At 31.9% G+C, this 16,680-nt stretch overlaps 2 protein-coding genes across 3 annotated transcripts in view; both read left to right on the top strand.

Moving 5' to 3' along the window:
• Positions 1 to 16,680, top strand: part of LOC105650836 (disease resistance-like protein DSC1) — a 49,337-nt gene that overhangs the window by 10,527 nt on the left and 22,130 nt on the right. The window lies entirely within an intron of this gene.
• LOC149495404 (disease resistance protein RPP2B-like) lies at positions 12,578 to 16,312 on the top strand. 2 transcript variants are annotated; one of them, XM_089722597.1, is made up of 5 exons: positions 12,578 to 12,778; positions 12,931 to 14,011; positions 14,152 to 14,445; positions 14,530 to 15,473; positions 15,593 to 16,312. In XM_089722597.1, the coding sequence occupies exons 1-4, from the start codon at positions 12,591 to 12,593 to the stop codon at positions 15,007 to 15,009; spliced, it is 2,043 nt and encodes a 680-aa protein (XP_089578723.1). In that variant the 5' UTR covers positions 12,578 to 12,590; the 3' UTR covers positions 15,010 to 15,473; positions 15,593 to 16,312. The 2 variants fall into 2 exon arrangements, with proteins under 2 accessions (XP_089578723.1, XP_089578722.1); XM_089722596.1 differs by having other exon boundaries at positions 15,590 to 16,312.

Raw genomic sequence — 16,680 nt, 5'->3', positions numbered from 1 at the left:
AAATATATAAAAAAAAAAGTAAAACAAAAGAGATGGATTAAATGAATGTTTACGTTTGATGTAATTAATTTGTTGAGTAAAATGCATTTGATTGCAATATTTTCAATAATATTGAAAATATTGAATTTGATGGCAAAATGCTGACGTGGTAAACTGATTCTATCTAAGAATTTTTCCAAGGCATGGGCCGGTATAATCAAACCTGGACATACAAGGTGTGGGAGCTAAAAACACAGCTAAAGTCTGGATCGTCGCTCATTTCTATAACATATAAATATAAAATTAAATAGAAACATTAAAACTTACTAGAAAATTATTTCTATGGTAAATGAACACACGTGTGAAGAGTGAGAGATCTCGAGTTTGAGTCCTCATGACCATAAGAGTTTTCGTCAATTTGGTGAATGAGAGGAAAAATTACCTTTTATTATTTAGTCATTGTATTATTTCGGCTCATTGAATCTCTTAATAAATAAATAAAAATGCTAAACAAATACAAACACACGTACATAAATTTGAAGACCAAAAGAGAAATTACCAATGGCTTGAGCAAAGACAACAAGTGAAAGAAAGAAGAAGGAGTAGAGATCTTGTTTGTGCCATTATCATTATTTTTTTATGTTGTTATATTCATTTTATAATTGGAGGTATGGACTTATTATATAGAGATGATGATAATGCAAAAAGTACATGATAATCGTCATTGATGGAAAGAATTTTAATACATTTCTTTTTTTTGCCATTACTATATTTCAGAATTGCATTCCCCAAATGATATTTCTATTTAAATAGACTAGTTTTCTTGAACGTGCCTTACAAATTATCTGTATTTATTGGGAAGTAAATGTAATTTAATTTCTATATATTATTTTTTATTAATTTTTTGTTATAAATTATAATGTTGTAAACAATTTATATTACAAATTATCTAAGAGTATTCATAAAATAAAAAAATAACGTTTTATGAAATAATAAAATTCAATAATTAAATAATTTGTTAAGAAAATTATATATTTATAATAATAATAAATTGCTATAATTTGACAACCAAATTTAACGAAAATAAAATTACTTATCAATCAATTTAAATTTTGATATAACAATTTAAATTTAATTAACTTAATTTTTTTTATATCTAATGTAATATCATAAACTATTTATATTATTAAAATGTGAGAAATCAGTATTAGTTATTATAAAATTTAATATATCAATTTTTATTTTAGAACATCATTTATAATTTTTTTAATTTTTTTGCTGAACATATAATTAATTTTATAGTTATTTTTTTTAGAAAAAAATTCCTTCAATATATTACATGGTTTACTAATATAATATGTTATGTCATAATTTTTATATCATATGTATATATTTCTGGTGAGTTTTATTTTCTATTTTATATCAAACAATAAATCTTATAATATATTCCTTAATAAACTAATAAATTACATTTATTTTTTGTAAAATAAGTTATTTGTAGAAAATAATTATAACCAAATTAAAAATTTATTAAAATTGATAATTAAACATATTATGTACTTACCACATTTAATATGTATATTATTTAGTATAATATAACTACTCAAAATTAAATTAATTTTATTTTTTTAACCAATAACATTAAAATTCTTAAAAATATTATATTCTTATTATATTTAATATATACCTTAGTTAGTATTCATCAAATAGCATTATCATATTATATTGTATTACCGTATAATATGGAATATTACCACTTTATGTATATATTATCATATGTAATATTATACATTATATAATACTAGTTTTTTTTTTTAACATGTGTTGTACATGTTAATACTTGTTGTTTTTAATTGAAAATTAGTTTTTAAATTTTTTATATTATATAATACTATTATTTTTTAAAATCTAATTTTAATTATCATGATTTTTTTTTTGATAGTAAATTCATTTGATTTAGTAACTGTTCGTCTTGATAATTTTTACATTTACACATACATATTTTTTTGTTATACGTTACTCATTGTTCTCACTTATATTTTTAACTTTTGTATATCTATAAACCTCTTGTTAATTCACCTTCTTTCTCAATTAGTTTTAAGTTTCATGGAATGAATTGAGCTAAGTCATAGCTAGGGTTCTTGGAGTAATGGTTTAAGATTAAATTTGGCCAAATAGTTAATTAAATGTAAAATTAATAATCAAATTCATAGTTCTTATAATATTTTTCTTAATTTAGTATATAATTTATGAGATTTGGTGAAATTCAAGTTGGAACTGTTGTTAGCAGCAGTTAGGACGTGTCAGCATGAAACCTAAGTGTATCTAAACTGATATATTATAATAAAATCATCAATGATATTAAGAATATTTTACCTTATTCTTAGTCAATTTTTGTTTTATTAATATTTTGAACATTCAATATTATAAATAATTAAATCCATTAGCTAACTTGATATATAATTTTACTCAACAATTTATTTTCTTGAATCCAGAGTTTGAATGTTAGAGGAGGTAATAAATATTTTCTAGAATAAAATATTAAAATAAATAGATAATAAAAATATAATATTTCTCCTAAAATCAACTAATATTATTTTCTTAATAATCCATTCTCGTGACTAACATTCTAATACTTCATTATTTTTGTGAGTATCATCATGTTGAATATCAATTTATTCTTTCATATCATTGTTATCTCCCACAAAAGTGTTAAAAAAAATATAATGATATAGCATATGCAGTTATATATAAAAATAATTATTAAGCCAATAAGAACATATTCTTGACAGCAAAACCAAAAATTATTGACAACAAAAATAAACAAATTCTTGATACCAAAAGCAATTTAAACTAAACATATATATATATATATATATATATATATATATATATATATATATATATATATATATATATATGATAGGACAAAGTTTTTATACAGTGGGATTCTAATTCAGTAATTCCTAATCAGAATGGAACAAAACTTCTTAATTAGTATTCTCAATATATAGTTAATTTAATATATTTATAGTATATAAAATAATATGTTATCAACTTACCCTAAAAAATATTATTTATTTATTTACACTAATCAAACGTAATAAGAAATTTTAGTAATAAAATAATATAATCAATGTCAATTGTAAATAGTATATAAAATGATATATTTATTATAATCTTATCATATTTAAAAAATAAGATAATATAATCAATGTCAGTGTAATCCTTGGTCTCATTTGGTATACTTAATTATATTATTATCATATATTTATTATAATCTTATCATATTTAAAAAATAAATAGTATATAAAATGATATATTATTTAAAATAAAAAACTTTAATCATATTTTGCTACAATATAATTGCATATAAAGTTTTATATTTAAATATATTAACTAAAAAATTTATATTTAAATAGACAAATTAATAACTAATTAAAATTAAATTATCTTTATTTTTTCAACTAATATATTATTAAATTACCTTTAGAGGATGTATTATCTTAAGTTGCTCAAGTTCTCTGCTTCATTCTGCAGTGAAATCAAATTATTCCTTCCTCAAGGCGTTCATTCTCTTTCCCGTGAGCTAAGATTACTCCACTAGTATTAAATTTTTAAGGGAAAATTATTCTATATTAGTGTCTGAACTTTTTATATTTTTTCTATTTTGATGTCTCAACGAAAAACAACAATGATTGAATATCTAAATTTATAAAATATTACAATTAGCTGTCTCCAGTTTACGTGACAAACTAATGGAAATCAATTTTTATGACATGGCAGCTGATTCGGTGATAATTAATGGATTTTTTGCCATATAACTAGTTGCTAACGTAAAATTGGGTTGAAATTTAATAGTCATGACATCATCAACACGTTGCATCATCATATTGCCCACTAACAGAATATTACTATCTGTCCTTTCACCATATTTTACTTTGATTATGGGGCACGTATAATTCCGGGGGTAGGAGATTCAATTAACCGAGATTCAGAAGGAAATTTCACCTCAACCGCAGATAAATTTAGTCAAGGTACTGTACTAAAAGTATCGCTACAATAACATTCTTATCTCCGCCTGTAACTTCAACAGATTTTTTATTGATTCTTTTTATGAGTGTTTTCACTCTTTTTAAATTAACTTATTTATTTTTTCAAAAAGAGAGGAAAGATTCTTATTTTCTTCTATGATTTTCACTTTTGGTCATTAAATGATTAAAGTAGATCAGAATTCTGTCTGATGCTTTTAAATGTGTAATCTCCTTCCTTCGGAGTAATTGCAGTGGAAATCTTGGAGTCTTATCTCCAACTATATATCTGTAAACTCTCTCTCTCTCTCTCTCTCTCTTTTTTTTTTTTTTTTTTTTTTTTTTTTTTTTTGTTTTTATTAGAGTAATATATTATGGCTTCTTCTTCCACTTCCCCACTGAAGAAACTGGAGAAGCAGTACGATGCGTTCGTTAATTTTAGAGGTGAAGATGTCCGGGATGTATTTCTCAGTCACCTCCACAAAGCTTTGAGTCAAAATGAAATAGTTGCTTTTGTGGATGAAAAACTTGACAGGGGTGAAGACATCTCTTCATCCCTCTTGGCAATAATTGATAAATCATATATCTCAGTGGTCATTTTCTCGGAAAATTATGCATGTTCTCCCTGGTGTTTGGACGAGCTTGTGAATGATAGAGATATACTATTAACTATGTAATAGTATAGCTATGAATGATTTTCTATAGACAATTATTTCTTTGTATTTAATTGGAAATTTGCATTAAATAAATGTTATTAGCATATGAACAATAATTGTGATTAGTACATTTTGTATGTATTTAATTGGACCAAGTAGAGAATGAATGTTTAGTACTGACTGTTAAACATATTCTCTAGGACATTAGAAATAATGTTTATTGTTTTTAATCTTGATTTATTTTAATATGAGCAAACATTGATTGTCTTGTGCTTTGATTCATTAAAGGGTGAGTTTCATTATTGGAATAATATTCTCGGTGAATTGGGCAAAGATATTTTGTGTTTGTGAAATATTAATTAATGATAGAATCCATGTCTCGGTTTAGAGATTGATGATGCACTTTAAGTAAGCTTATAAGGTTTCATAGTGCAAACCCTGCAGGTGGATATTGAATCCGACACATGAAATAAGTTGAGCGACAATCTTAAAGTTATATTGTGATTTAAATAAATTGTCAGTAAGTTATTTAAATGACAGCATCTGTAATCTTAACGTGGGGAACATTATTTTATTATGTTGTGGAATTGTAAAATAAATAAGGAGTTCAGTCATGAGTTTTTAGTGGAATAATTCATGATTAATTATAATAAGAATATGTTGGTCTATATAGGTTCTTATTACAATTAGTAGCCTGATTTATTTTATTCCTGCGGTCCCTGTAGTGCCCTAATTATTTGGAAAGTTAAGGGTGTATTAAATAATAGATAAATTATTTAGTTTTAAAATAATTGATAATTATTTTAATTAAATAATTTTTTATTTAATTTATTTTATATTAAAAAAATATCTTCCTATCGAAGAGAGGTTTTTTTTTAATATAAGATTGGAAAACCCTAAGAATAGAGAGACGCACGTTATTCTATTCTCTGCCACTCAGAGAGTTCCAAAAGAGAGATAATTAGGGATTACTGCAGAAGATCGTGGGTGACTCCAAGATCTCTGGAAAGAAGACCGGTGAGCGATTCTGCGCTTCAAGAGGTCAGTTTATTGATTTGTTCGATAATATTTTTAGTTTGCCTCATATGGTTTCGTTAAGGGTTGTTTTCGCTTTATACCCGCTCCCATCAATTGGTATCAGAGCCATACGAAACTGTATGATGGTGGCTATTTTGTCATGTTTCAATCGTGTATCTATAATCTGTTTTGATTGTTTGATTGGTACGTGGTTAAGAGAGCTTCAAGAGTTTTTGAAGGACAGTAGCACAAAAGTGCAGTAACTGATACAAACTTTTTTTTGAAACTGTGGTTTTTAATGGGCATTAATATATATATATATATATATATATATATATATATATATATATATATATATATATATTGGATTTTGTTTTGATGAACAGGAGAGGGGCAAGAAAAAATAAAATTTGGTTTTTGTTTTGAAGATCAGTAGAGGGGCAACGAGAAAAAAAAAAAAAAAAAAAGGGCAGCGGCGTTAATGGAGGTTGAAAGGAAAAGGGGCGGCGGCTAGGGCTTCTTCGTGAAGAAGAAGCTGTTGCTTGCCAAAATTCCCATCTGATCCCTCAATTTTTTAAATTTTATATTTTGACCCCTGATCTTTAAGTTTTTATTTTTTTGACCCTGGATCTTCTGTTTATTATATTTTAACCCCTGGACTTTAATTTTTTATATTTTGACCCAGAAAGTATCAGTTATTCCGTTTTGGCCCCCTGGAGTTATTTAAATTATAAAGTGACCCTGATTGTTTCTGATTTTATTAAAATTGCCTAGACTATTTTCGGTTTTTGCAATTTTGGCCCAATAGTTTCTATTTTATGCAAAATAGTCCAAATAAGTTCTGAAACTTACGAAATGGCCCAGAACTTTTCTATTTTTGCAAGATAAACCCAGAATGTTTTATTTTTTTTTTGCATAAATAGACCAGAACACTAAATTTTTAACATTTTCAACCAAAAATGTTAATTTTATTTGCAAAATTGTCTTAAAAATATATTATTTTGCAATTTTGATTATAATTAATTTATTTTAATTATATGAATTAATTTGTGAGTGGTTTTTTATTACTTTCTAGTTGTAATTATTTGCATTTCTTCCCCATCGGAAGATGTCATGTTTTAATATAATTACTGAGCTAGTCTAATTTGTCTGTATTGATTTAACTCTCCATCTGAGTAAATTAATTAGTGACATGAATCAGATGTAATATTTTCTCACACATTAATGTTAATTTAAGAGGCATGTTATCTCCCATCGAGTAGTATGTGCCGGTCTTATCTAATTATAATATACAAAACATGTGATTGGTTGAATTCTCCCATCGAGGTTGCTATTCATGAATGTTGTGAATGTGTATTTTTTTTTGAATTGTGATATCAATGTTGTATATTTGCAATTTGATTTATTCAATGTTTATTATTGATATGCTATTTTTGTTTAATGCATGATATAGAAATGGCATCATTCAGTCCCCTTGCAAACATCTTAACCCAAAACAAACTTGAGGGTCCAAACTATGTTGATTGGAAGAGGAATTTGGACATTTTGCTTACTGCTGAGGAGTATAAGTTTGTGCTTACTGAAGTTTGTCCTGAAAAACCCGGTGAGGGTGCCTCTGAGGAGGTCACTAGAACTTACCAGAAATGGGTTAAAGCTGATGAGATGGCGCGATGTTACATTTTGGCTTCTGTGTCAAATGTTTTGCAACATCAGCATCAGAAGATGGACACAGCTTTTGACATGCTCGAAAATCTCAAGGAGATGTTTGGAGATCAAACTAGTGCAGCAAGGCAAAATGCACTGAGGGAGATTCTTACTTCCAAAATGGAGGAGGGAACTCCAGTTAGAACTCATGTCTTGAAGATGATGAGTCTTCTGAATGACATGGAGGTTCTTGGTGCTGAGGTTGACAATGCTACACAGATAGAAATGATCTTGAACACTTTGCCAGCCAGTTTTCAGCAGTTTCGTTTGAACTATAACATGAATAAGATGGATTTCACTCTGTCTAAGTTGCTGAATGAGCTGGTGGCTGCTGAGACTATCATTAAGCAAGGAGCTGCACCTGTTGTGCTTAATGTTGAGCGAGGTTCTTCTTCTGCCCAGAACAAGGGTAAGAAGAAGAAAAATGCTCACAAGGCTAAGCCTAAAACAAGTGGTGCATCTACTAGTGCAAGTGTTGCTGTGAAAAAGCCTAAGGGTAAGTGTTTTCACTGCAAGCAACCTGGGCACTGGAAGTCACAATGTCCAACATGGTTAGCCAAGAAAAAGCAAGGTATGTCTCTGTTTTATATGCTGATAGTTGAAACTTGTTTAGCGGTGTTGACTACACTCCAATGGTGTGTAGATTCTGGAGCCACTAATCATGTCTGCAATTCATTGCAGGGGTTTCAGGTAACTCGTCAGCTAAATAAAGGAGATGTAAGCATTTTTCTGGGAGATGGCACAAAAGTTGCAGTTCTAGCTATAGGAAATGTTTCTTTGAATTTTGAGAATAATAGAACTTTGTTTTTGAAGGATGTTTTATATGTACCTTCAATTAGAAGGAATTTAATTTCAGTTTCTAGTTTGAGCAAGAATGGATATTCGGTTTGTTTTAATGAATTTTATGATGATTCTGTCGTTATTAAATTTAGAAAACAAATGATATGTTCTGGCTCAATGATTGATGATCTTTTTATTCTCAAAGTTTCACCTGAACTGCAAATTCCTAATTCTGAAGTTAATAACTTTGATGTCATTGTTCCATTGAAAAGAAAACGTCCTATTGAATTTAGTCATACCTATTTGTGGCATTTAAGGCTTGGTCATATTAATTTAGATAGGATTTCTAGGTTGGTCAAGGATGGACCATTGAGTTCATTGAAAGTGGAGGCACTACCAACCTGTGAATCTTGTTTAGAAGGTAAAATGACTAAGAGGCCTTTTCCTATAAAGGGTAATAGAACTAATGATGTACTTGAATTAATTCATTCTGATTTGTGTGGTCCAATGAGTGTCCAAGCTAGGGGTGGTTTTGAGTATTTTGTGACTTTCACAGATGATTACTCAAGATATGGATACATTTACCTGTTGCGTCGTAAGTCTGAATGCTTTGAGAAATTCAAAGAGTTCAAGGCAGAAACGGAGAAACGACATGGAAAATATATCAAGTCGTTACGGTCTGACCGTGGTGGCGAATACCTCTCTAGGGAATTCATTACTTATCAGAACAAGGAATTACTTCACAGTTATCTGCACCTGGTATGCCACAACAGAATGGTGTAGCAGAAAGAAGAAATAGGACGCTTATGGAAATGGTTAGATCAATGATGAGTTATTCAGATTTGCCCATTTCGTTTTGGGGGTATGCCATAGAAACGGCAGCATATATTCTGAATTTGGTTCCATCTAAGTCAGTACCTAAAACTCCTACAGAACTGTGGACTGGGCGAAAGCCAAGTCTAAGACATGTTCGGATGTGGGGTTGTCCAGCCCATGTGCTGAAAGGGAAAGCAGATAAGTTGGAATCAAAACAGACTTATGCTTCTTTATTGGATATCCTAGAGGAACGAAAGGTGGTTTATTTTATAGTTCTCAAGATAAAACGGTCATTGTTAGCACCAATGCACATTATCTTGAGGAAGACTATATTAAAAACCATATTCCCAAAAGTCGATTAGCCTTGTATGAATTGAGAGGAGAAAATATACCAACTAGAACCTTTCCATTAGAACAACAACCTAAACCATCAATGGTTGGAGCTGACATTCCATTGCCTAGTCGTAGTGGAAGAAATGTTAGTCGACCAGTAAATCAACATCAGCCTGAATATTCAATACCTAACATTTCACTACCACCTGAAAGTAGTGGGAGTTATGTAGAAACTGAAGTGGCAGCTGTTGATCCAAATATACAGGAGCACAATGTTGGGGCTTCTAACATTTCATTGCCTCCTGGTGATGACAGACATGTTGAAGTTCCAGAACATGATCAAGATGTAGTCCCACCAGTCATGGACTTGCCAGCTTTACAGCCACAGCAAAATGAAGGTGTGATTGCAGAACCTATAGTACTTCGTCGTAGTGGGAGAATTAGACGACCACCGGTTCGATATACACTTTTGGGAGAAGCTTTTGATAGAATCCCTGAAGAAGTGACTATTGAACCTGTCTGTTACGATGAAGCACTACAAGATAAAGATGTTGATAAGTGGCTTGTAGCTATGAAATCTGAGATGGAGTCCATGTACTCTAATCAAGTCTGGGAACTTGTAGAACCACCTGAAGGGGTTAAACCCATCGGATGCAAGTGGATCTATAAGAAAAAGAGGGGTATAGACGGTAAAGTGCAAACTTATAAGGCAAGGCTCGTTGCGAAAGGGTTTACTCAGAAAGAAGGGATCGATTATGAGGAAACTTTTTCGCCGGTAGCCATGCTAAAGTCTATTAGAACTCTTCTATACATTGCAGCTCATTATGATTATGAGATTTGGCAAATGGATGTCAAGACAGCTTTCCTAAATGGAAGTCTTGATGAATGCATCTATATGAAGCAACCAGAAGGTTTCATAAACAATGGACAAGAAAATTTGCTTTGCAAATTGAATAGGTCCATTTATGGGCTTAAACAAGCATCTAAGTCATGGAATACTTGTTTTGACCAGGCGATTAAAAGTTTTGGCTTTGATCAGTGTCATGATGAGTCTTGTGTGTACAAGAAATGGAATGGTAGTAAGGTTGTTTTTCTGGTACTATATGTGGATGATATTCTGCTTATAGGGAATTGTGTAGGTATGTTGAATTCTGTCAAAGATTGGCTATCCCAACGTTTTGATATGAAGGATTTGGGAGAGGCTGCTCATATTCTTGGGATTAAGCTTATGCAAGATCGCAAGAAAAGGATGATTGGCTTATCTCAAGCACTTTATATTGATACCATTCTTGCTCGTTTCAGCATGCAGGATTCCAAGAAGGGTTTTCTTCCCTTCAGACATGGAATCACTCTATCTAAGGACCAATGTCCTAAGACACCTGAGGAGATAGAGAACATGAAGGCAGTTCCATATGCTTCTGCAGTTGGAAGCTTTATGTATGCAATGTTGTGTACCAGACCTGATATCTGTTTTGCTGTTGGCATGGTTAGCAGATTTCAATCTAATCCTGGGCGAGAACACTGGACTGCAGTCAAGCATATAATCAAGTACTTGAAAAGGACTAGGGATTATATGTTAGTTTATCAATCTGACGATCTTGTACCCATTGGGTATACAGATTCGGATTTTCAGACTGATAAGGACTCTCGGAAGTCAACCTCTGGTAATGTTTTTGTCTTGGGAGGTGGAGCCATAAGTTGGAGGAGTATTAAGCAAACTTGTGTTGCTGACTCCACCATGGAAGCTGAATATGTGGCAGCTTCTGAAGCTGCAAAGGAAGCTGTATGGCTTAGGAACTTCCTTATGGATCTAGGCGTAGTTTCTTCAGTGCAATTGCCTATTACACTTTATTGTGATAATAGTGGGGCAGTTGCAAACTCGAAGGAGCCACGGAGCCATAAAAGGGCAAAACACATTGAGAGGAAGTATCATTTGATACGAGACATAGTTCAAAGGGGAGATGTGGTAGTGACAAAGATTGCATCGGAAAACAACCTGGCAGATCCTTTTACAAAAAGCTTACCAGCAAAGACTTTTGACAGTCATGTAGAAGGAATGAGAGTTAAAATTATAGATGCATGGTTATAAGTCTAAGTGGGAGATTGATAGAGATATAGTATTAACCATGCATATGTAATAGTATAGCTATGAATGATTTTCTATTGACAATTATTTCTTTGTATTTAATTGGAAATTTGCATTAAATAAATGTTATTAGCATATGAACAATAATTGTGATTAGTACATTTTGTATGTATTTAATTGGACCAAGTAGAGAATGGATGTTTAGTACTGACTGTTAAACATATTCTCTAGGACATTAGAAATAATGTTTATTGTTCTTAATCTTGATTTATTTTAATATGAGCAAACATTGATTGTCTTGTGCTTTGATTCATTAAAGGGTGAGTTTCATTATTGGAATAATATTCTCGGTGAATTGGGCAAAGATATTTTGTGTTTGTGAAATATTAATTAATGATAGAATCCATGTCTCGGTTTAGAGATTGATGATGCACTTTAAGTAAGCTTATAAGGTTTCATAGTGCAAACCCTACAGGTGGATATTGAATCCGACACATGAAATAAGTTGAGCGACAATCTTAAAGTTATATTGTGATTTAAATAAATTGTCAGTAAGTTATTTAAATGACAGCATCTGTAATCTTAACGTGGGGAACATTATTTTATTATGTTGTGGAATTGTAAAATAAATAAGGAGTTCAGTCATGAGTTTTTAGTGGAATAATTCATGATTAATTATAATAAGAATATGTTGGTCTACATAGGTTCTTATTACAATTAGTAGCCTGATTTATTTTATTCCTGCGGTCCCTGTAGTGCCCTAATTATTTGGAAAGTTAAAGGTGTATTAAATAATAGATAAATTATTTAGTTTTAAAATAATTGATAATTATTTTAATTAAATAATTTTTTATTTAATTTATTTTATATTAAAAAAATATCTTCCTATCGAAGAGAGGTTTTTTTTTAATATAAGATTGGAAAACCCTAAGAATAGAGAGACGCACGTTATTCTATTCTCTGCCACTCAGAGAGTTCCAAAAGAGAGATAATTAGGGATTACTGCAGAAGATCGTGGGTGACTCCAAGATCTCTGGAAAGAAGACCGGTGAGCGATTCTGCGCTTCAAGAGATCAGTTTATTGATTTGTTCGATAATATTTTTAGTTTACCTCATATGGTTTCATTAAGGGTTGTTTCCGCTTTATACCCGCTCCCATCAGTGAAGATACTTGAGTGCAACAAAACAATGGAGCAGATGGTCTTACCATTTTTTTACCGAGTAGATCCAAGCCATGTTCAAAATCTGACAGGGAAATTTGGGGATGCCATAGCTAAGCATAGAGAAGAACCGGAGTATTTGCACAAGGTTGATAGTTGGTGCCAAGCTCTTAGAGAAATTTCAGAAATGTCAGGATTGGTTTCACAAAACATTAAGTACAATTGTCCTTGTTCTATTATTTTATGTTTATATGATTCCTGAATTTTTTTTTAGCTGTAAACCTAGTTAGTATTCTTTATAAATTTGGTTACCTATTTTTTTATATTTTTAGTGGGTCATTGTTCGTATCTTCCATGTATATAACCAGGTCTGACTCCAAGTTAATTGAGGAAATTGTCGGCTATACTTTGAAGAAACTAAATATTGTGTATCCAAATGATGCTTATGATGATGGGTTAGTTGGAATTGATTCACGAGTCAAGATTGTTGAGTCATTGTTATGCCTTGGGTCGCCAGATGTACGAGTTGTAGGAATTTGGGGGATGGGCGGTATCGGCAAAACAACCATTGCTAGACAAGCGTTTGATAGAATTTCTGTTCATTTTACAAGCCGATATTTTGTTGCAAATGTTAAGGAAAGATTAGAAAAATGCACATTGTTTGATGTAGAAAAGGAAATTCTTTCTGATCTATTAGGGGCAGAAAATTCAAGTAATCACTGTACATTGTCTCTTTTCGATAGACGTAGGCGCTCAAGAAAAAAAGTTCTCATAGTTCTTGATGATGTGGTGGATTTAGTGCAGCGAGAAGAACTTTTAATCAGAAAGCATGCTGATTATGGTCAAGGGAGTAGAATAATTATGACAAGCAGAGATAGACAATTGCTTAAGAACTTTGGTGCGACAATATATGAAGTTGAGAAATTAAATACAAGTGAAGCTTTCTGCCTGTTTTGCAAGCATGCCTTCAAGCAACAATTTCCAAGAACAGGATATTTTGAGTTGTCCAATATGGCCATTGATCATGCTCAGGGCATTCCGTTGGCTCTCAAAGTTTTAGGTTCCAATTTGTATGGCAAGAGCGAAGAAGTATGGGTAGATGAATTGGAACTATTAAAATGTGTATCTGATGAAAAAATCAAGCATATATTGAGAATAAGTTATGATGGACTACGTGAGAATGAAAAGGAAATCTTTCTTGCTATTGCATGCATGTTTAAAGGAGGAGATAAACATCGCGTTGAAAGTCTATTGGATGTCCCTGGTTCAAAATCTGGAATAAGTCGTCTCGTTGATAGATCTCTCATCACCATCACAATGAATGAGTTACATATGCATGACTTGCTACAGCAAATGGGCAAGGATATTGTTCGCGAGGAAAAACAGTTTGGAAAGCGTGGGTGGCTGTGGGATCCCAAGGATATATATTACCTGTTCACAAGAGCTGAGGCAAGAATCAATATATTTGAGTAATATTATTGTTATATATTTTGAGCTTTATAAAAACGTTACTACTTTTTAAGAAAAAACTTCAATTCTAATGACCTTTTGGATTTCTTTTTGCACTTATTTTGGCTGTTTGTTTTCAGGGGACTGAAGCAATTAAAGGCATATCATTGGACATGTCTACTGCCAGAGAGCTAAATTTAAAACCTACAGCCTTTGAGAAAATGTATAATCTTAAGTTTCTCAAGTTCCATGCTTCACTCAGTAAAATCAAAGTATACCTTCCTAAAGGCCTCAGTTTTCTGCCAGAAGAGCTAAGGTTACTCCACTGGTATCAATTCCCTTTAAAATCTTTGCCGCTGGGTTCTCATGTAGAGAATCTGGTCGAACTTCGCATGCGTGCAAGCAAACTAAAAGAACTTTGCAGTGGAGTTCAGGTAGGATTTAGAATGCTTCTTTGCAGGTACTTTTTGCGAACCTTAGATATATGATTTTATTCTTACACTTCTTTTTCATTGCAGCAACTGGAAAATTTGAAATTCGTCGATCTCAGTAACTCTAAGGAGCTAATAAGAATTTCAGACTTGTCTAAAGCCGCAAAACTTGAGTTTTTAGATCTGAGTTACTGTGAAAGTTTGGTTGAGTTTCCCTATCCAAAATATTGGAGCAAGCTTACTCGATTGCATCTAACGAATTGCAATAGTCTTTGCACTTTACCAAGCCTCCATGATTTGAAAAGTCTCCTGAAATTTAGGGCCTTTGAATGCTTAAAACTTGCAGAGTTTCCAGAGTTCCCGTGTAACGTAGAGGAGCTACATTTGCAACGAACTAGAATAGAAAAGGTGCCCTCATCAATTGGGTCTCCCTCTCGTCTTTCCGTACTGAACTCGAATGATTCTACAATGCTTGAAAGTCTCCCAGACAGCATTTGCAATCTGAAGTCTCTAATGTTCTTTTATCTCGGCGGATGTGTAAATCTAAAGAGATTGCCAGAAACCTAGGGAATTTGGAATCTCTAACAGAGCTTGGTCTTGAAGGTACTCGTATCAAGGGACTACCGTCTTCTGTCAATCTGTTGAGACAATTGAGGAAAATAAGGCTAGAATCTTGTGGCCTATCAGAATTTCCTAGCTGTCTTTGCCGTTCAGATTCATCACTGGAAGAGTTAGTTATAGGTGGGAATAATTTCGAGAGCATACCTGATTGCATCAAACAACTATCTAAGCTGCGTTATTTGAGTTTTAGACAATGTAAGAGACTAAAATATTTACCAAGTGAGCTTCCATCTCTCTCGAAATTATATGAAATATACGGAGATAATTGCACTAGTCTGAAATCAGCATCCAGCTTATTCCAACTAGACAACATTGTTACATTTGCATTTGCTAATTGCTTCAATTTGGATTTGGGTAAGTGTAATGAATTTGTGGATCATTTACTAGCCGCACCTCTGGCGAATAGAAAGGTATGCCTTTCTCCCTCTTCATCTGCTATATATATATATATATATATATAGATATATACCATTAATTTCTGTTCTCTGTAGGTTTTATCAAAATAACTGCGATTTTCTTGGTACAGAAGATTTTTTACCCTGGGAATGAGCTGCCACAAAGGATGATGTATCAAAATAACTGTGGATATTCTGTGACTTTGTCTTCATCATCCAAACAACACGAGAGGGTGCAATTTGGTCTCTGCGTTGTTATAGATCCAAAGTTTTTGGACTCTGTTTGGCATGGTGTATTAAGTGTTGTTTACACAGTCGATATTTTCACGAACGAGACTGTGAAAGAACTAGATTATTTCCAGGTTAAGGAGTTTATACCTCGGCGTTATGAATTTTTTGGTCAACGGTCAAGCAATTGTTTGGTCCTTCATTCAGAACATGTGGTCTTTTGGAGTGAGAGAATTAAGGTCCCTTTAGATAACAGGAAGACAGTCTTTGAATTCTACGCTCTAGATGAGGAATTTCGTCGCAATTACAACGCGATTGTTAAGTATGGCGTCCATCCGATTGTTAAGTGTGGCGTCCATCCTCACCTTAGCTTTAGTAATGCGGTAGGTGAGGAGGACGAGGTTGAGGATGAAGAAAAGAGAAAGATGAAGAGGTTGAGGATGTTGTAGTCAGCGGTGGAATTAGGGGGAGCCGGCCAGCCCAAGTATTTTGCAGAGAAACTCCATCTGAGTGTTATTTCGGTACATAAAAACTTTCAATGAATTAAAAAAAGTATGGCTTGTAAATAAAACTTTGTTTATGAAATGAAAAATATTTAATAATATTATGAAAATTTTATTTTATTATGACCAATCAAAGCTATAGAATCATACTATTATAATTTTAAAACTTAACAAAATTATTGATACCATGTAAATACAGCATATATATATATTTAATGGAATACATGTACACTGTCAGACTACAACCAGGAGGAAGGGCAATATCCCCTTAAAAGAGTAGTTAGTGCCAAGTAATTCTTTCTTTTGTTACACTTATTTTTATAAAAGTATCAGGGTTGGTGTTCATCTACTTAATGTGGGCCCCACAAAGACAATTTTCATGTTTGATAATCAAAATTTCGCAGTCTCAAAGGGAAAGGTACTTTGCAAACACATGGTCTTGTTGATTTTAACAACCTTAATGTTGTTATAATATATGCCAAATTCTTGTT

Source organism: Jatropha curcas, chromosome 6 (assembly GCF_041381405.1).
Source record: "Jatropha curcas cultivar XTBG-Jc1 chromosome 6, XTBG_Jcur_1.0, whole genome shotgun sequence".
NCBI lineage: Eukaryota > Viridiplantae > Streptophyta > Magnoliopsida > Malpighiales > Euphorbiaceae > Jatropha > Jatropha curcas.
This window is presented reverse-complemented; position numbering and strand designations above follow the sequence as displayed.